The 21,444-nt window shown below is 35.9% G+C and overlaps 1 protein-coding gene across 1 annotated transcript in view; it reads right to left on the bottom strand.

The window, feature by feature from the left end:
* LOC150088894 (citron Rho-interacting kinase-like) overlaps positions 1 to 2,647 on the bottom strand; it is a 178,665-nt gene extending 176,018 nt beyond the window's left edge. Inside the window, exon 1 of the mRNA XM_090370347.1 lies at positions 2,446 to 2,647. Coding sequence (XP_090226473.1) covers positions 2,446 to 2,647 — 202 coding nt within the window. The remainder of the gene's footprint in view (positions 1 to 2,445) is intronic.
* Positions 2,648 to 21,444: the final 18,797 nt, after the last annotated feature.

Below are 21,444 nucleotides of genomic sequence, written 5' to 3'. Positions count from 1 at the left end.
GTTATGATGGTTTTTATCAAGAGTTCCAAGTCTGGGTCATAATTTCTTAGCATGTGATACAGGCATCAAGGAATTTAGCTGACAGGCTCAGGAAATTCAGCAAGCCAGCTTTCTGAACAGTACATATACCCTACACACTGTCAGCCAACTGTGTAACCAACTCTTGAACACTAGTAAGAAGCAGCAATCAGGAACAAAGTTCTCCTCAGCTGTGCTCAGATATCTTTAATGCGGTATGTACTTGCCTTTTTTACTTACTAAAATATTAAACAGCTAAACAGTATATAATTAAAAAGGTATAAGTAACAGATCCGTAATAAAATACCTGAGAAAAGTTTGTCATGATTGTTCAGTTAGCCATCAAGCAACTTCTTTTGCTGTACAGGTTTCTCGTTTTTGTTTAAATATATGGCCAGAGATGATAATCGCCTTCAATTTAAAAAATAAACATTTAACTAACATAAAGAATAAAAACTTCAAGATTATTAAAAACCAAATGTTGATAAATATTCCAAATAAATTAAATGTGTGGGATGGCAGCTGTTCTTACTCACATTGACAATAGTTGGAAATCTAAACACAAGCAAAAGAACTGCCGTCCTCTGTCAGTCATTAAAGACCAATAAAAAATGCATTGCTTCAATTCTTATTGGAATAATGTCAACCAATCCCTCCCCATTCTGTAGGAATTGGAAGAGATTAAACCATTTCATGGCTTATAATCATCCAATATAATCCTCACAGACTTCCTCTGAGGTATTTTAACTCTGACAGGTGCACCTATCTACTTTGAGAAGTAATCGTACACACTCAGACACCATTTTATAATCTTAAAAATCGGCAAACATTAATTCAAAATTGTTTACTTTTTTGATGTTGACTTTAATTTTCATCTTTCATGAGCAAAACTAAAAAAATCATTTTTATATTGATTACATAACTGATGTTTTTAATTAATTATTTAAAATAAAACCCCCTTCTGATATAGCTCATACATGCATGTTTTTTTTAATGTCCACACTTGGGAATTATCCACTGTCAAGAAGCAAAACTTGCAACAAAAATCAAAAGCCATGTAACTATGGTAACTGGACTCCACTGAGATGTATGCTTCAAATGTAACCAAACATCTAATTCCACTGAAGATACATGGAGCAAATGCAATGTTGGCACTCTTTGGTAACTGGATGAATGAGATGCTGCTAATTTTAAATTCTTGTTTGTCAACACTTAATTATAGGCAAGAACAGGCTTAAGAAAACTTTTTTTTTTTTATGGCCAAACTTCTTCAATAACAAAACAATTAATAATGCATATCAAACAGAAACAATAATTGAAGAATTTATAAATTTACATAATTAAATTAAAAAAAAAAACAAAAGACTCTGACATACTCTATCCTAAGGAATGCCTGTCACAAGGATTAAGGATGGGGTTCATTATATAAAATAGGGTATATACGCATTTGCTAAATATGTATCAGCAACCTTAAAACAGAAACGTATTCAGGAAAAGGCATGAAACTCTTCCTGAGGCACTGTTCTGTCAAATTTGGTATTGCTAATCTAATATCTGTATCAACAATTATATCTCGGAGGGTGACAAGGATCACCAACGACAAAAGGTTCTAACGTACTCTATCCTAAGTGCCTGTCACAAGGATCAATGATGGGGTTCACTATAATTAGCAGAGTATATACCCATTTTTATATATCCTTAACAACTCAGTGGCAATTTTAAACTGCAAAGATGAGATGCCATATAATAACAAAAACTTAAATTCTTAAAAAAAAAAAAAAAGAAATCTACATAGCTGATCGCCATTTTGGATTATAAATAAATAAATTTTCTGTTTATAATCTGGGATGACCAAACGGTCTGTGGAGTTCACAAGATAGAATACAAGAAACAGCACCATATATATTATGTGTTGTGAAAGCAGGTACTCTAAGCATTTAACAAATGGCAGTGTCCATATAGTTTAATTCCTGCTACAGACTACAGGAATTTCCATTAGAGACTCATCAGATATAACACTTTTCTCAATAAAACTGAGACTTTCCTTCACACAGTAGTTAATTATATAGCTTGTCTAAGGCCATATTTTCTCTATATGCATTCACAGAACCTCTCTCTCATAGTTGCTTCAGTGCTCATAAGATTGTCTCTATTTGTTTAACCTATTTAATTTGGCTTTTAATTATCATATCTCTATTTATTTAACCAATTTTATTATACACACCCACAGGCAACAAACAAGCAATTTATGTCAGAAAGCTAACAAATAAAAAACAAACTTTTAAATATGATATCAATGGGTAAATCACAGAAGTTTAGCCCTCCAAATAGCAATATGATGGCAATCTGTAGCATAATTATAAAAACTTATAATTAAGTTTATTATATATTTCTGAATATGCAAGAACAAACTATAAAAATACTTACATTTATCTATAAAAGATGCAATATGTTTATCCTTTCTCATGTAGTCATTATTGCAACCATCATAAAGAGCAAATAGTGCATCTAGTAAAGAGTCTCTGCTCACAAGATGTTTTCCAGAAACACTAACACCACTTTTTCCTAATACCAATTGGTTCAATTTTGTAAATCGACCAGCTATAGTTTCTTGTACCAAATCAGACATTTTGAATTAATTGATATTTCTTGTAATCTGAAAAATTCAAATAACATTTATGTTTAAAAATATGTATACTTACACACAAAAATTTCTGAATACAAGCAACTTGTTAATCCAACTATGTATGAATTTCTTATGAAAGCTAATTGAGCATACTTTCTAAGTGATTCCTTAAAATTTTACCTAAATATATAAGTAATACATTGTTTTCCACACATCAGTATCAAATGACAATAAAACAGAGTACTTCACTTTTTTAAATACATAAGAAATAATCACCCTATATTCTATGTATTAATATTTTTATTATTATTAGTAACCATTTAAAGCTAAGTTAGGTGTGCTGCAGGGCAAAGTCTATTCTACAAGGTTTGCTGTGTATGGTAGGAAATTACTACGCTTATAACCAGGAAGCCACAAACTTTCTGCAAGTCCATTCACAGATTCTGTGACAGATTCCATAAAATAGATTATTTGGAATTCACATAAGCTCATGAATAATGAAATGGTTTCCTTATTAGGTTAGATCATTGACACTCAATTTTATGTTGAAGGGTTACACTAAACTTTCTGAGACTCCACAGGCCAAGTAAGGAAAGAATGATGCTTTCTTGCATCATGTGCCCTTGCTAATGCTAACTGGTTTAACATCAAACTGTTTTGTTTTGTAAAATCTAATAAAAAAAAAACAAGGTATCATACTATCCAATTGTCACATACAGCAAAATGTCATGCACCAAACTGTCGTGAGACAAACTGTCCTGCACCCAATTGATGTGATGCTTTAACATAATTTTTGTCTTTGTTGTTAATAACCAACTCATGTAGCCATATATGAAGGGAAATGAAGCTTCCTACATTTCATAGGTCATTTTTTCAAATCTTTACTGATAATGAACTAAAGTACATCATCTGCATATATAAATCAATATGAGATTTATATGAACATGAATGTGTTCCCTGTGAAACATCATTATTGACTTTTGACCATAAGATCATGGTAATAATACCATATTTATTTGCAAGCCGACGATTTTCTGTTAAAGTAATATTTAAGCAAGTTATAAATTCCATCTCTTATAATTATTCCATTTTTTTAATAATGAGTTATAATCAATTAAATCAAATGCTTACTTAAATCAATATATAAAATAAAATATTATTATTCAAATATCTAATACAGTTGAAGCACTTGAATGCAAGATAAACAATAGTACAGAAATTCTGAATATAAGCCGACCGGGCTAGCCGAGTGGGTAAAGTACCTGCCCGGCAACCCAAAGGTCGCGGGTTCGATTCCCGCCTCGGGCTTGGATCAAAGTACTGCAAAAACCTTGGGAGGTGCAATATGGCCACAGAAGCCGATGCGCCAACAACTACCAAATCAAATCAATCTGAATATAAATAGGCACTTATCCTCTATTCTTTTTTTTCAAGGTACTGCTTTTGGACAATACACACACTAAAATTACTTATATGAATATTAGCACTCAGGAAATTAGTTATAACTCATGCTCTCACTGAAACTCAGTCAAATATGAAGTTTGCTGAGCAGTGCAGATGGGCTGCCAGGGCAAGTCATGGAGTCTTGTCAATGATATATAGGAATTTTGCTAGCAGAGACAGGGAGGTGATTATCCCATTGTACAAGGCAATGGTCAGGTCACACCTAGAGTACTGTGTACAGGTCTGGAGGCCTCATTTTAGGAAGGATGCAGAGTTGCTAGAACGAGTACAAAGAAGGGCAACAAGATTGGTGAGGGGAACAAAGGGGTGCTCTTACCAAGAAAGGCTTAAGTTCTGCAAATTGCAGTGCCCGGAAAGTAGGCACCTGCAAAGTGATCTGATTGAGGTGTATAAGGCCTTGAATGGGTTGTATAAGCTGAATGCTGATGGGATTCTTCCTCAGATTAAGAACCTGGGAGGGCACAGATTCAAATTGAGGAAAGACAATTGTAGAATAGATGTGTGGAAATTTACCTTTAGCCAGCAGGTGGTTGATTGGTGGAACAGACTTCCATCTTTTGTTGTGGAAGTTGATAGGCTAAATAAATTTAAGACTGAGCTGGACAGGCATTTGGAATGAATGGAGGGGTGAAATGGGAGGGTTTTTTTTTAGCTGATGCTGCATAAGCTTGCTTTCTTGCATCGTATGCCTCTACTAATGCTAATGCATCAATTACGTTTGGAATATTCTTGGCGATTCCCTTCTGACTCTCTCTCTCTCTCTCTCTCTCTCTCTCTCTCTCTCTCTCTCTCTCTCTCTCTCTCTCTCTCTCTCTCTCTCTCTCTCAGTAATTCAGAATTTTTTTTTTTTTTTTTTTTTTTTTGGCTGGTGCAGCATAAGCCTCAGGCTTCCTTGCACCATATGGCTAATAATAATAATATTCAGATTAATTAATATAAATTAACCAATGAAAGGGCACCCATCCACTGCCCATGTGAGATTACAGAAGTGTATAACCATCTCACATGAGATGCCACAAGAAACAAGAAAAAAAAAAATAATACTAAAATAGCTTAGCCTGGACCTCTTAGTCCTTTTATTTAATAATAGTACAAAAAACACCATACTATATATAGTACCAATAGCATGTAACAAAATTCTTTTGGACCACCCCCACACTTTAGTGACTAGCAAAAAACTGAAAGATAGCTCACTATGTACGGCATGACCTCCAATATCTCAAAGTATGGTTGTTTTAGGTTTATTCCTAATTTAATATCAGTTTTGTTATTTACTCAGAAGTTATCAAATTTCAAGTTTCATAAATTTCATGTGCAAGATCCACTGAGCAGTTATTTCATAACTGTTTCAAGATTTAGTTTTATTGGCTATATTATATTATTTGGTTTTAGGAGCATTAGCAACTAAGGCCATATTGCTCCGGGGACATGCGGTGGTCATTCCCTGACCTTGCCGCATCCTCTGTATTTGGTGGTCACGGGCTCGAACCCCGGTCTAATCAAGAAGCGTGTACTACGCACTGCTGCTCCTGCCCACCTGGCTACGGAGGCGCCTTAGTTTTATTGGCAGACTATTTTCAAGGAAGTAGGTAATTTTTTACTGTAATAAAGATAGATGGACTAAAACCTGGATGTGTTTGCTGGGAACAACAATTGATGATGTTACCAATAGACTGTCAGATTTTAAGGGGGTAAAGATAGCATTATTATTCATGTGGAAAACTAATAAATATTAAACAAACACAACCCAATGATTTATTGGATAAATATAGGTCCATGCTGAACCAAAATGCCACAAGTCAGATCAGAATATGTATGTATCTGCAATTCTGCCCAGACAAAAACAAGGAGAGTTATATGCTAAAAGCCTTTTGGATTAACTCAAGACTTGAGGGGCTGTCCAAGGCTTCTGGGGAGAAATTTTTTTTTATCAGCATAGCCCACACATGTGGGTATCTATTTTGTAGAGACAGGATCCATTTGAACAAAGGTGGCACAAAGATTTTTGACAGTATCATTGAGGATGCCTTAAGAGTTTAGGGAAACTGCTAGTTGGGGGGGGGGAGAATAAAGATAATAGAGACATGTTTACCTGATGATATGAGCCAAAGTAGTGCATCCACACATCTCAAGATTTCATGTTTGTTGCTGCAATAGCCAATAGTGGCTAGACATTCTGAAGGTAGAAGTTTCATATGAGTGGGAAGCTAAAGTTAGGTAAACAAACTTAAATAACATTAAGGGGGTGTATCAAAGTAGTAAAATTTAAAAGAATACAAAGGCTTAACTGTGTCTACAGTAATGTCAGGAGTGTTGTTAATAAAATAAGTAAATTCAAAATCTTAGTATAATAGGGCTAGCAGAAACATGGTGCCAACTGGAAACTGAAGAAGAGTTTCACTATAGTATGTACAATGTATTTTGTAAGAACAGGGAAGATAGAAGGGGTGATGGGATTACTTCTTATCAAAAGCAGCCTGAGCATGAAAAGAGCTTTTGCAGAGTCAGAATTTATAGCTGCCAGCACAGAATCTGCATGTAAAGCAAAGGTATAACAAGAGTGGAGGTAATCTACAGACCAGAAGATTGCAAAGAGCATAATGAGTCTCTACATGCAGATGGAATGGGTGACTTCAATTGCCCCTAACTGTCTGGAATAAGTGGAAGAGAAACTCACCATACCATGGGGAACAATTTTTTAAAATAAAATAGGTTATTATTTGTACCAGCATATCAGATAAAACAAACAGCCCAAAATGATGTGTAACAGTACCACACATAAGGTAAATGTGGCAAAGGCAGAGTATGAAAAGGCACTGGCTAAGAGAGAAAGAATGCAGACAAGAGGTTTTTCATTTATGTGAATACAAAGAAGAAAACAAATCAGACTGGACCCTTGTGTAATGGGTGTAGGAAAGTCTTAGATAACCCAGCTGACATTTCTAATGAATCAAATAGGTATTTTGCATTGATCTTTACTGATGAAAAACCCTTCAAGCTGAGAAGAGGTAGTGCAACACATGAAATTAGCAATTTCTAAATTACAGATTTAGAAATTTCATGTGTCGCACTACTTGATTGTATATTAGAAAAATTTCAGCCTAAAGGTAAGTAAGGATCCTGTAGTTGATAGCATCATCAGCATGAACTTGATCTGGCTTAGGTCTTTTAAGACCTGTTCCGTTGTAGCTCTTGGAGGTGGTCTTGATCTCACCATCGTTGTCTTGGTCGACCAACATCTTCTCTCTTGCCTGTAGGTTTGTAGCTAAAGGCTAATTTTGGGATCCGGCCTGGGTTCATTCTTTCTATGTGGCTGATCCATTTTTCCTAATACCGTTTTATGTCATTTACTATGTTATCTACTTTTAATTTCTCGCGGATATCTAAATTTCTTTGGTGGTCTAGTCTTGTAAAGCCTAATAATGGTCTTAAAAATTTCATTTGTGCTGCTTCTAGTTTGTGTGCATCTTTCTTATTTATGACCCAAGTCTCACAGCTGTAGAAGACAGCTGGATTTGAAGTGATGTTGTGCAGTTGTAATTTTGTTTCAGTTGTCATTTGTTTTCTGAAGTGGCGTTTAATCGTTCCATTCATTTTATTATATTTTTGTAGTTTAGTGTGGATGTCTTTCTCTTCATTTGATATTAAATTTCCCAAATAGGAAGTCAGATATTTGTTCTATTATTTTATCATCAATAACAATTTTGACTCTGTTTTTTCCACATAATCCCATTGATTTTGTTTTTGAGGTGGAGATTTATCTCGTACTTTTTACCTATTTTATTAAGTTCATTTGCTGCTATCTGCAGTTCATCTTCGGATTTTGCAATTACAACTTGATCATCTGCATATAATACAGTTTGGATTTTATTCCTGTTGTTCAACTGTATTCCATTGTTAATTGTTTGTTTCCATTCTTTAAGAATTTTATTGATGTAGATATTAAATAAATTTGGTGATAGTCCACATCCTTGTTTCACTCCTTTATTGGTGTTAATTGGGTCTGATAGTTGGCCATTAGAATATTTTATACAAACTTTTGAGTTTTTATATAGGCTTTGGATCGCTTTCCGGAGTTGGGTTGGGATATTTTCTTCACGTAGAATCTGCCAAAGTTTTTCCCGGTTTACATTGTCATATGCTTTTTCATAATCAATAAACAGCAGAAATGTTGGTAGACTGAATTCTCTTATTTTCTCCAAAATTTGTTGTAGTGAGAAAATGTCATCTATTGTGCTTTTCCCTTTTCTGAAACCACATTGTTCTTCTTCTAAGAATTGTTCACTGTATTTATTAAGTTTATTCTTTAGTATATTAGAGTATAGCTTTGCAGCAGTTGACAGCAGTGTTATCCATCTGTAGTTGTTAGGGTTATTTCTGGAGCCTTTTTTGTGTAAATTGATTACTATTCCTGTTTCCCAATCTGTGGGTATCTGTTGCTTATGCCATATGATGTTAAATAAGTTTAGTAGTGCATTTTTTAATAAGGTGCCCCCATATTTAAATAGTTCTGTTTTTTTTTTTTTTTTAGGAGCATTAGCAACTAAGGCCATATTGCTCCGGGATATGCGGTGGTCATTCCCTGGCATTTCTGCATTCTCCGTATTTGGTGGTGACGGGCTCGAACCCCGGTCTAATCAAGAAGCGTGTGCTACACACTACTGCTCCTTCCCACCTGGCTACGGAGGCGCCTCTAAATAGTTCTACATTCAAATTGTCTATGCCTGGGCTTTTTCGGTTTTTTGATTTTTGTAATATTAACTCTAGTTCTTCCATTGTTATACTTTCTTCATCTTTGGTTACCACAGATTCATCTTCCAATTCCCTAGTGCCTGGGTTATACCATAGTTTGGAATAGTGTTGCTTCCATTCTGCTTGGGAGATGGAGTTGGTTTTTATTTGATCATTTGTGTCTAGTAATTTCTTAAAAAATTTAAAACCTTTTCTCTGTGGGCCCGTGATATCACGTTCTAAAGATTTAACAAATTTATCCCAGTCATCTCGTCGGATTCTTCTGGTTCGTTTTCTGACTTCTGCTCTAAGCTTTTTATATTTTATGTGTAGATGTAGGTCTTTAGTTTGTAGGAACAGTTTATAGGTCTTTTTTTTCTCATTGATTGTTTGTTTCAATTCTTCATTCCAAGTTCTTAGCCAGTTTTTATTTTTTATAGGTTTATATCCAAGACTTTCTTCAGCAGCTCCTAGAATTGATTTTTTGATGTTTGACCAGATTTCCTCAACATTATCACTTTCATCTGATTTGAGTTTATCTTTCAATCAACTTTCATACAGGAATTTAGTGCTTTCATCTTCCAACTAATGTATTTTTAATTTCTTAATAGTTTTTGCTGGTATTTTCTTCTTTTTATTAAGATAATTTCTTTTTATTTTGAAAGTGCTTTCTACTAGATAGTGATCGCTGTCAATTTCACTGCCTCAATACTGTAGTGTCTCTAATTTTGTCATTTAAATTTTAATTAATGATAATATAATCTATTATAGACTGTGTTTCTTGCTTCCCATGTGAATTTATGGATATTCTTGTGTCTGAAAAACGTATTTGTAATTTTAAGTTTATTAAAAATGCAGAAGTTTATCAGGCATCTTCCATTATTGTTGACCACGGGTTCGCCGTCTGATCCTATACATTTGTCTACTGATTGAGCACCAACCTTTGCATTAAAATCTTCTGCTAGTATGAGATACTCGTTTTTGTTAGTTTGGTCTATGATCTGTTGTAATTCGTCATAAAATTCTGCGGTTTCATCAATGTTGCCTTCTACTGGTGCGTAGATGCCAATGATTGTTATTGTATAAGATAGAATTTTTAGTCTTAATTTCAATATTCTGGGTGATATCCAAGAGTAGTCTAATATTTTGTTTACCCATTCTTTCTTTATTATAACAGCAACTCCCGATGATGCTCACATTTCACTTGGTATGCCAGAATATATCATTATGAAGTTACCTATTTCTTTGGATCCTTTGTTCTTCTTTTTTGTTTCGGTAATGACTGCTATGTCAATATTTCTATTTTCTAGTTCCATGGTCAATTCATCTAATTTGTGATTTATTCCCCTAATGTTCCAAGTTGCTACTTTAAGTTCCTTAATCGTAGTCCTATATCCATTGCCTAGGTCATTACCCTTGAGATCCGTTCAGTTTTTTTCCTTGAGCTTATTCGAGTATTTAGAATGTCCCCCGAATAGGTTACCAGCCTTTCGTGGGGTAAGTCTAGACAGGCTTCAGGTACAGCATTTCCTCTGTATGTGATGGGACAATTATACCGCTGTGACTTGGCCGCCAGAGCCTTGTCTGTGGAAACGGGTCAGTTTGCCCCAAGAAGGTGAGGTTGACATTTGGGTAGGAGAGGTTATGGAATGCACGTCACCACCCCTTGAACACACCCAGTTGATAGCATATACTCAATTATTTTTAAAGAGGTGGTCAGAGAGTGCCTTGAACTATTGAGGTTAATTATGAGGATCATTGGAATAGGAGAGTTTCCTTTGTATTGGAGAAGTGCCAACATATTACCAATACATAAAGGCAGTTTTGAGAATCAAGTCAGTAACTACAGATCAATTAGACTAACTTCAGTGTTAGGGAAAATCTTGGGGGCAATGATTAAGGGTGCAATCCAAGAACATTCAGATAGAAATGGCATTCTAAATGACACACACATGATTTTGTTAATGGAAAATTGTGTTCAACTAACCTGGTGAACTATTTTGACACAGTTACTCAGGGGTGGATGTAGGGAATAATTTCAACAGAGTTTATTTGGATTTTAGCTAGGCATTTGACTCAGTCCCTCATGAAAGGTTACTGCAGAAGCAGGAACATGTTTGGATTACTGGCAAGGTTCTAAGAAGGATCACAGGGTGGCTGCAGGACAGAAGATTGTGATTAATGGATATTCTTTGGATTGGTGTTACATCAGAAGTGAGGTCCCATTGTCAGTACATGGACCACCGTTATTTTTGATTTTCATAAACAACATTGACAAAGGGGTAGAGGAAACAACATCAAAATTTGTAGATGAAGTAAAGATTAGGAGAGTCATTAATGATTAGTGCCAAGCAGTACTCCTTCAGGATGACTTTAACAGGCTGCGAGGATAATGGGAAAGGTGGCAGCTATGTTTTAATGCAACAAAATACTAGGTCTTACACTTGGATAATAACAACCCCAAAATAACTTATACACTTGGTGGGGTTGAATTTAAAACAGTAGAGGAAGAAAGGGATCTGGAAAAATTAGGAAATCCTATGGTGTTCTGTAGAACAATAGCCTGCATGGAGATCATAATCCCACTCTATGAGGCTGTAAGACTGTACTTGGGGTATTGTGTTGAAGTACAGACCTGTTAGTTTAACTTCTATTCCAGGGAAAATAATGGAGTCACTGGTAAAAGAAGTAATGCAGGATCATTTAGACAAGGCTGCAATTTATTTCAAACACAGTGCAGTATGGGTTTGTTAAGGGGAAATCTTGTTTGACCAGTTTGATTGGTTACTATGATGTGGTCACAAAGGAACTGGATACAAAAAATAATTTTGATATGATATACTTGGATTTCAGGAAAGCTTTTGATACTGTTACACATAAGAGACTGCTGTACAAATTGGAGCAGTGTGGCATTAAGGGAAGAGTCCCTCAGTATTCAGTGTTGGGCCCATTGTTGTTTTCTATATTTATCAATGATATTGATGAAGGCATATCAGGCTTAATGTCCAAGTTTGTAGATGATACAAAGGTTGGCAGGTGGTTAATGACAGTATGCTACTGCAACGGAATCTAGAAAAGTTGGGCAGATGGACTGAGAAATGGCAACTGAAGTTTAACATTGATAAATGCAAAATACTGCATGTGGATAGCAGCAACCCCAGAGTAATGTAGCAACTGTGTGGTACTACACTCAAGGTAGTGGAAAATGAGAAAGACCTAGAGGCAATTGTGCAGTCAGATATGAAGTTCTCTGAACAATGCAGACAGACTACCAGGACAGTTCCTGGAGTTTTGTCAATGATATACAGGAATTTTGAGGATAAGGAAGTGATCATCCCACTGTATAAGACAATGGTCAGGCCACATCTTGAGCACTGCATAGATGTCTGGAGGCCTCATTTAGGAAGGATGCGGAGCTGCTGGAACAAGTATAGAGAAGGGCAATGAGATTGGTGAGCAGAACAAAGGGGTGCTCTTACCAAGATAGGTTTCAGTTCTGCAAATTGCAGTGCCTGGACACTACACACCTGCAAGGTAATTTGATTGAGGTGTTTAAGGATTTGAATGGATTGAGCAAGCTCAATGCTGATGAGATTCTTCCTCTTGCTCAGACCACACAAGAGGGGGCACAAATTCAAACTGAGGAATGATGGTTGCAGAATGGATATGTGGAAGTTTTCCTTTAGCCAACAGCTGATTGATTGTTGGAAAAAACTTCCATCTGTTGTTGTGGAAGTTGATAGTTTAAAAAAATGCAAGGAAGAACTATACAAACTATTGGAGGGGGGAATAAATATGTAAAGTGTCATGTTTTTTTTTTTTTTTTCTTGGCTGATGCTGTATAAGTTTGATTTCTTGCATCATTTGTGACTGCTAATGCTAATATTCTCATGATCGAGAATAATTCTTTGCCATGTTCTTTGTGACGTTTTCAAGGGTATTTATGGAGTGACAGAATTAAATAGTGACTCACTGTTTGTTTAAGATTATTGGTACTTATTATTTATTATTACTAGCCATATAGTGCAAGGAAGCCTGAGGCTTGTGCTACACCAGCTAAAAAAAAAAAAACTTCCGAGTTACCCTGAGAGAGAAATAGAAGGGAATCACCAAAAAAGAGAAGAATGATGATATCCAGCTCAGGACCCTGGGTGTGCCAAACCCATACTCGCCAAATGCAAGCCCCTAGTTTTGCAACATTGCTGTGCAATAATCTCCCTTATGAAGTTCCAAAGGAAATTCATGGCCAGTCAAGTGGAGCAAGTAGCATAGGTGTTAAGATATTCCCTATAATAACTCTGTAATGTGCTAGAGTTCTTTGGTATTAAAGATGCTGTCTGGTTAGAACTATTTTTAATACTAAGGTTTTCTAGCTGTCATATGAATCGGTTTTTCAGCATGCCCAAATACATATGTCAATTAACTACAGTATCAAAAAAATTAGCGCCTCCGTAGCCAGGTGGGCAGGAGTGGCAGTGCGTAGCACATGTTTCTTGATTAGACTGGGGTTCGAGCCCATGACCACCAAATATGGAGGATGCGCAAAGGTCAGGGAATGACCACCGCATATTTATGGAGCAATACGGCCTTAGTTGCTAATGCTCCTAAAAACCAAATAACAAACAAACAAACAAACAATCAAAAAAATTAGGTAGAGATGAGCTACTGCCTTGGAGCCACTATGATACACGTACACACAGCATCAAAAAATATGTTCCAAACAGTCATGTATTATCTAACCCAGACCATATCACAACATGTGGAGGATTATGTTCCAATTCCTTGACAAAATGTGGGTGCTCTCTCTCCTTGGACCTAAACACAACATCCCATATAAACAGCTTGGTAAAGTCATCTTCTGCCCACTGAAGATGACTTTACCACATTTTGGTATTGTGTCAAATGTATTAATCATCCTTGCAAAGGCATCCCATTATATCATTGTCTTTAAGTCCTGGATGAACAGTGGAAGACGTAAGTGCAGATTCAGGTTAACCTTCATATACATTTGCACTGCCAAACAAAGTACTTCAGGTTCCATTTACCAGTCAATGTCTAGGGTAATATGAAAACAGATTCCTCAACAAATTCATAGCCTTCCAGTTTTTGGCTAATCCTTGATGATGCTTGCAGCAAAATCTTTATATCCCCCATTGCAGAAGTGTGTTTTAGAAACTTCTAGCCTGAATCAATGCTGGAAATTGACCCGCACCTCTTCCCAGTGCCTTGCCTGTTTGCAGATGCTTGTGGACCCAGACAATAATCCATTGTTTCTTGATGTGACTGCTTGTAACACTCATTTAGGATACTGCATAAATACTTTGAGGGGTTAAAAAAGTATATGGTTTGACAAGGAATTATGGGTAAAAAAAGCTTGTATCACATGTTGTGTGTAAAAGAGCACTGTAGTTGTAATGTAACCACTTCTACAAGGGTTAAAATAATTATTGCAATCATCCTGTACTTGTTCTTCTATTCAATTAATTGTTCCATTTAAAGAGAGACTTATTACTACTTGTAGTTTACTTTGATCTCAGCCTACTGTCAGTACTCCTTATCTGTTCTATTTAAATGTCTAGAATTTCTAATTGTTTCATAAATTCTATTCACAAAACCATCCAAAGATAGATAATCATCCAAAATCATCCTTGGATACCTGTTCCAATAGTTTATCATCGTTAAAAGAAAATAAATGAGGAGATAAAACCTAGCTTTCAAAGTAAGTTGCTTAAGGAGACTTTTTTTATTTTTTTCAAATTTGTTTTGTAATGCTGAAATATTTCAACATTAAAAAATTGAAGGAGCTATAAAAATAATAATAATGATATATTATCAAGAGACAAGTACTAAAATTCCCAGGTGATAGCAAGGATTAGTCGGTAACAGTGGTCCTAGGAAAGTGATAAGATTAATGTGTCACTTAAATAAGGTTATACTATTCTCAATAAAATAGCATAATTAAATTTTATTACAGAGGTACTTACTTTTGTACTAGAGTTTACAATATCACAGAAAGATGCCTCTATAATCATTGTTGCTTCTTCATTTTTAAGAATGATTGAAAATACGATCTATTTTTATTCTTTTAGAATTGGAAAATAAAATGATGGCTTTTTTGTATGTGCAGGAGCAAGTTCCATCACACAATACAAAATAAAATAGCAGAACCAACAAATTAGTTTTTGTTGCCAGTGCAATTTATACACTGAAGGTGGGTGTTGACAAATAGAATTCCTTTCAATGGTTGAAGGCGAAGCCAAGTTTCGGAGAGGCGGCGGCGGAGCAGACGAAATTTAAAAATAATTACATAAATGAGAAAGATATCCACGATTATTTCTGGGGATTTATGATTAATAAAAAAATACATATTTTCAGATTCGTTCATATTTCGCTTTTTGATTTGTTACAAGTAGGATTAATCACAAAAGAATGGAAAGTCATAGGCACAATATGAAATGACAGAATGCCACAGAATTAGTCTTAATGGCTGAGAATAATTGTGGTGAAAGAATTCCTCTCTAAAGAGGCATCACATCAATTAATTTGTATGAAAGGGAGGTCCAGAAACTCTACATTAACTGATAATTTGCTTTAACGTTTTCTAATACAATTCTCGTTACATATTTCGCGCCCAAAATTTTATTTCGCTTTGAGAGACAAAGGCATCAATATTTTGATAATTTAAAGACAAAAGTTATTCAGAATTCATAATAATATTCCAAAACATTTTCTACTGTAAGTAGTACATGAAGAAAACGTGCAATACAGAATCCACCTATAACTAGTTCATCAGAAAAATATTAGAATATATCGAACCATTACCTTTTAGTTAAAAGTGTCTTGAAGTAATTACAACATTTTGACATGTGCTGTCACATAAAATGCCTCCATATGCCTTACGCTCAATACATTTAATGTCAGTTTGATAATATTTTATCTGTACAACTATCATAAACATAAACAGCTAATAATCAACCGATCAGCGTACAAGACAAAATAAAACTTCCGTTCATAAATAGCGCCGAATAACGCCATCTAGGTTTTAGCGCCAACAACTCTGTAAAATGTTATATTAAAAGCATTACGCTATTGGCTATTACTATATCTGACGTCAGAGTTATAATCTTAATGTATGTACCTGAGAAGTAAAGTTTCACTTTACTTGTTTGTTGGCTCCCAGCTGGTTTTCGTGAGATACTGGTTTTGGCCGTGTCAAGTGACGTTTTGGAAAGTGCTTATGCTGGAAGTAATCATTTCACTGGATGACAACTGTTACTTGTTCGGGACTATCGCTGAAAGTTCGGTGTGCTTTTGATTGCAATCATAATTGTAATTTCTTTTCAAAATTTCATAAACACTTGTTAAAAGTGGATGGCGATGGCAGGAGCACAACTTTTAAAGTGCAAGTATTAAATACATATAGTTAATTAACCATTTTACATGCGCATTTTTAGGTGATGTGTATATGAAATATACTCGACTGAAAACAAATACTCCATCACAGCAGGTAAAAAATTACATTATTGATTGCTACACCCTTCGAAATGGTCTAATAGTGAAGAATGCGTTCATGGTGCCGCCTGCAATACTTGCAACAAATGTCAATAAATCGTGGATTTTACTGTGATCTTGAAGATTACGTGAGTGAGATCGAACACCAACAGGCACACAATTCAGGTGAGAGTGATGATATTTTCGCACAGCTTGCTAAAAAAGAAAAAGAGCTGATCTTGGCCGCAGAGCTTGGAAAAGCTCTGTTAGAAAAAAATGAAGAATTAAGCCGGACCAATGAAAGACTTACGGAAGAATATTCCCATCAATTAGAGGTAACATAACATTTTTCTTTGTCAATAAAAAAAAGAAAACACATCATTAGAGATTGAGATGCATACTCTCAATCATTTCAATAGACTTTAAATTGTAAATATAGAGTACTAAATTCACTTATATGAAACCTCTTTAATATAGTATATACTGTATATTTGTTTTCTTCAATATATATATATATACCACACTATAACTTTAATTCTAAACTTGGAAAGTTTAGAGCTGAAAATGAGAAAGAAAAACATGTTTTCATTGTTTAAATCTTCTTGCTGCATAATAAGCCAACGGAGAATAGGTAAAGGTTTATTTCTTATAATGAATTAGAGAGAGGGGCAAAATAAATGCTGACGATTATCTAAAAATGGTGGTTGACCAGTACGATAATCGATTTGTTGTGACGAAAATGTTAATTCTAAAACTGTTGATTTTCATACTCCATATTCTGTCACCAAACTGATGCTATTGAACACCTTTCTTTGGTTTTATTAATGATGACCCATGAGAAAGAGAAGTATAAATTGTTTTATATTTAAGAAATATAAAACAATTTATTTAATATGAACATAAAAAATTAAACTGTAAAAATTAAACAGTCGCAGCATCAGTCTGCCATATTTATATCATGTAATCTAGACCAGATAAGGCAAAAAATTCGAATGAATCGTTGGGTTATTTTTTAACTTGTTAAATAAAATGCTTATGAAAACCGGTCATTCATTTCTTTATTACTGTTTCCGTATCATTTTTAGATGCTTTAGTATAGGCAGAAAACCTTTTGTGGTTTTGGAGACCGCTAATTGATACATTTAATTTAATTTCCCAAAAGGTGAGGGATATGAATCTCAGAAAGATTTTTCGCCCCCTGGAATTTGAAAAAACGAACTAAAATATTATACAGAAAATTACTATTTCTAACTATTTAAATTGGATGTAACAATAGGCATTTATCAATAAATAAATTTTTTTCAATATTGTAATTACATTTGTTATAATTACGACTTAAAAAAAATGATTTTTCTCCAAGGAAAATTTTCTGTGGACGTTAAGAGATAAATAATAATGATAATACAATTCAATTTAATTATTCACATAAACAAGTAGATATACAAAAATTTTAGGCATATTCTTCCTTATTAACATAATGGTAGTAATAATAATACAACATAGTGCAATCTTTATTAGTTACCAATAATTTAATTACATCATTAAGGATTTTAAAATCCTTATAAAACACGAAATTCGTATCCGAAATCTGTTCTCGAAAAGAGACGACTGACTTCTCTTAATGGCGTGACAACATTTCTTTCACTATTTATCCTCGTCCCTTTCTATTTCTTTCTGTAATGGATGGCCATAGGCTAGTCATGACTGAACTTTGTTTCCACAAGTAAACCATATCACTGGTTCAAGGTCTCATTGTGCCAAAAAATACGCGATCCCCATTTTAAGTTAGTGGGCGACGTATAACCGGTCAATCCGTTTTCCGGAGTACAAAACAAAATGTCTGTTAAACGTTATAAAGGATATAAGCACTCCATCAATTCCTCAAACTTTGCTCACCTTGGGTCAACGGCACACCTTTAAATTTAGTTTGAGAAAGGAGAGTGCTTAGACGTTTCCCATTGGTAGCTTTTAGAAGCGTAAAAACGTGATAGTACAATTATATATATGATCTTTATTGTAATGTTCCTACGTACACGCAGATACCCTACCTTCACGGCACTAAGCCAGCAGTTATGTAATATAAAACGAAATGTTCTCCCTCCCTCTGCCACAGGCTCTTCTATACTGTGGACAGTCATTCATATAAAACCAGCTACCTATTTTGCCTTTCTGTTCTCGAAGACAGCTTTACCCAGATCACGTAGAATATGTTAATAATAATATTCAAAGACAGCCTTACTCAGATCACGTAGAATATGTTCAAACAAAGGTAGCCTAATCAGAAATGTTAGGAATGAAGACGGAAAAAATAAATAAATTTATTAAACAAACAGCTCTAGAGTCATAGTCCAAGTAGTTTATTGTTGTATTAGGGTTTCAGGAGCATCAGCAACTAAGGCTATGCTGTCTGTAAATTGAGTGGGTTCTGTAGCCGATTTTCTGTTTGCTGGACAAAAAAACCCTAGTTTCCGGGAGAAAAAACCATGATACTCCTGCCTGAGATCCACTAACCCAGCCACGTTGTAAAAATGGCCCATAAAAATTCCACACGTCATCAACGGAACTCGAACTCAAGTTTTTTTCCACCCGGTGTGAGGAGGACGGCGATTTTGCCAACTGTGCTACCTACGAAGGTAGTTCAAGTGTTATACACTGAAAGGACAGAATTCATGAGATACCTGGTTCCTGGGCAACGCGACGCTATCACCCGTCTCGCTAGTGGACGAATCCATGCATTCACGTAGACAGTAAACGTCGTGAATTAACCTACTTTGAAAGAGGGATGACAGTGGGTGCCTGACGCATGTGTCACTCTATCGCAGAGGTGGTACAGAAATTGCACTATCCTCGTTCGACACTATCAAGAGTGTTTCGGAATATGCCATTTCCTGAATAACATCTCATCGTGGACAGCGCTGTGGGCGGAGAAAGGTGGTGGATGAACCTGGCCATCGACGTCTGTCTTGCATTGTTTCAGCCAACCAGAGAGAGACAGTGGCACAAATCACCGCCGACTTCGACGAGGGAGGTGCCAGAAACGTCTCCACCAAGACCATCATTAGTCGAAATAGGTTATGGGAGCCGCCGACACACCAGAGTCCCATTGTTAACATCACGACACAAGGAGAATGCCGCTTTTCCCTCCATTTTTGGAGGGAGAAGCGCTTCGGCAATCTCTTATTTGCATTCAGATTCTTAAAAAGTCTTGATATCTCGGTTGTGGAGATATCAAGACTTCGGGAAATTATAGCGAAGAATCGTACGTTTTCTATCATGGGTTACAACACCGCCATGTGACCAATATTTACCCCTAACTGTCAGCTGATATTAGGAGACTGCAACTCTCTGCTGAACTGACTCTTATGTCCAGATATTAGTCATGTGATGGTGAACAATATGATTTGCTTTCCTTTCACGTTGTAGCAGAAAAAAGATCGTTTCAGTTGGTGTCTTGAGTACGTCCAGTGGTTCTATTTGAAGTTCATGGTTGATATCAGATTCTGTCTACATTCTGATTCTTCTCTACATTTCCTCAAGTGGATGTGGAGGAGGAGGTATGCGAGCTAATTCCATAAACATCATGGAAAGGGGCTGATGCGGATGAGATGGGTATGATGCTCGTAGCAAGCATAATGGCACTTCATGTACGGAGAGGCAGATCTTCCAGAGATGAACTGTGCAGTAAAGAAACATAACTTCATGAGCCCTAGTCATACTTTTTATGGATGTAGTGGATGCCAAGTTTCTTCTAATGTTCTTCCCCATGGAGTTTAATTGATGGGAACGTTCTTCAGAGGGAAAGTGTATTTCCAATGAATTTTTGGAATTGCTGTTTCCTTCTCCCCCACCTAAGGTTGTTTTGTTGTTTGTAGGGTGGAATATGTCTGTAAATTGCATGTGTTCTGTGATAGATTTGCTGTTTAACGAAAAACCAGAGTTTCCAGAAGATGAAACCGTGCTACCCTCGCCTGAGACCGACTAACTCAGCCGCATTGTGAATGCGAAAGAGACCCATAAAATTTCCTCGAGTCATTGAGGAGATTCAAACTCAGGTCTTCTTCACCCTGTATAGGGAAGATAGCGATTATGCCAACTGTGCTACACACGAGGGCTCCCTGCCGAAGAATCTTAATTGTAAATGAAAGAACCTTCAGCCACCCTTATTGAAAGCAAGCGAGCCCGTTAACTATTTTATAAACCATTGCACTTTTGCCGTTTATGTTCTGTGTGTACCTCGGCGTGATCACATACACTGAGGGGCCACTTTATTAGATATACCTACCCTTCACGAAATCGAGTACTCCTTCAGTAGCATGAGCTCATACAGTGCGATATAAACAAGTGGACAGATGCTTAGGGGTTCTGTGTGCAATTCAGTGTGATAATGGGAAAGGCAAAAGATTTAAATGACTTCGAATACGACACGGTAGTCGGCGCCAGACGCACCTGTATGAGTATCTCGGAAACTGAAATTCTTTTGGGATTTTCACTTACGAGTGTGTGTCGAAATTGGTCGAATAACCAAAATTGGTATTGGTGTTTAAGGGCACAAGGGAAGCTGAGACCAAAATGTGCCAGATATAACCAAAATAGCATCCAACCAATGACCATTCTGTGCTCGGAAACAGCTCATTCATGCTATAGGCTGATAAGATTTGTGTGGGGTAATGGAAAGGATACAGTCAGCTAAAAAAAAATGAAATTATTATGTTAAGGGCTCCCAAGCATAATTTATATCTGTATAAGTATATTATATCTGTAGAAGTGTGCGTTCATGAACCTATTTACATGTTCGCAGGCTGGAAAACCCGGAATAACTCTCAGGAAAGAACCCTAGTCCCAGCGTCTGAGATCTAGTAACTACAACCCCGATTGAAGAAGACTAGAAATTCCTGCCATTCGTCGACAGGAATCGAACCCAAACCTCTCCTAACGAGTGAAAAAAAAAAAACCCCAAGAAAGTTATTTCTTCTACGCATGTGTATTATTATTATTATTATTTTAGGGTTGCCCGTAATTAAATTCATTAACCCGTATTTGTGTCTGTAAATTGCGTATGTTCTATGGTCGATTTGCCTGTTTCGCTGGACGAAAAAACCCCAGTTACTGGGGAG

This window comes from Mastigoproctus giganteus, chromosome 3, assembly GCF_048544385.1.
Source record: "Mastigoproctus giganteus isolate SK-2022 chromosome 3, ASM4854438v1, whole genome shotgun sequence".
NCBI classification, from domain to species: Eukaryota; Metazoa; Arthropoda; class Arachnida; order Uropygi; family Thelyphonidae; genus Mastigoproctus; species Mastigoproctus giganteus.
Note: the sequence above shows the minus strand (reverse complement) of the source record. Positions and strands in the feature narration are given on the sequence as shown.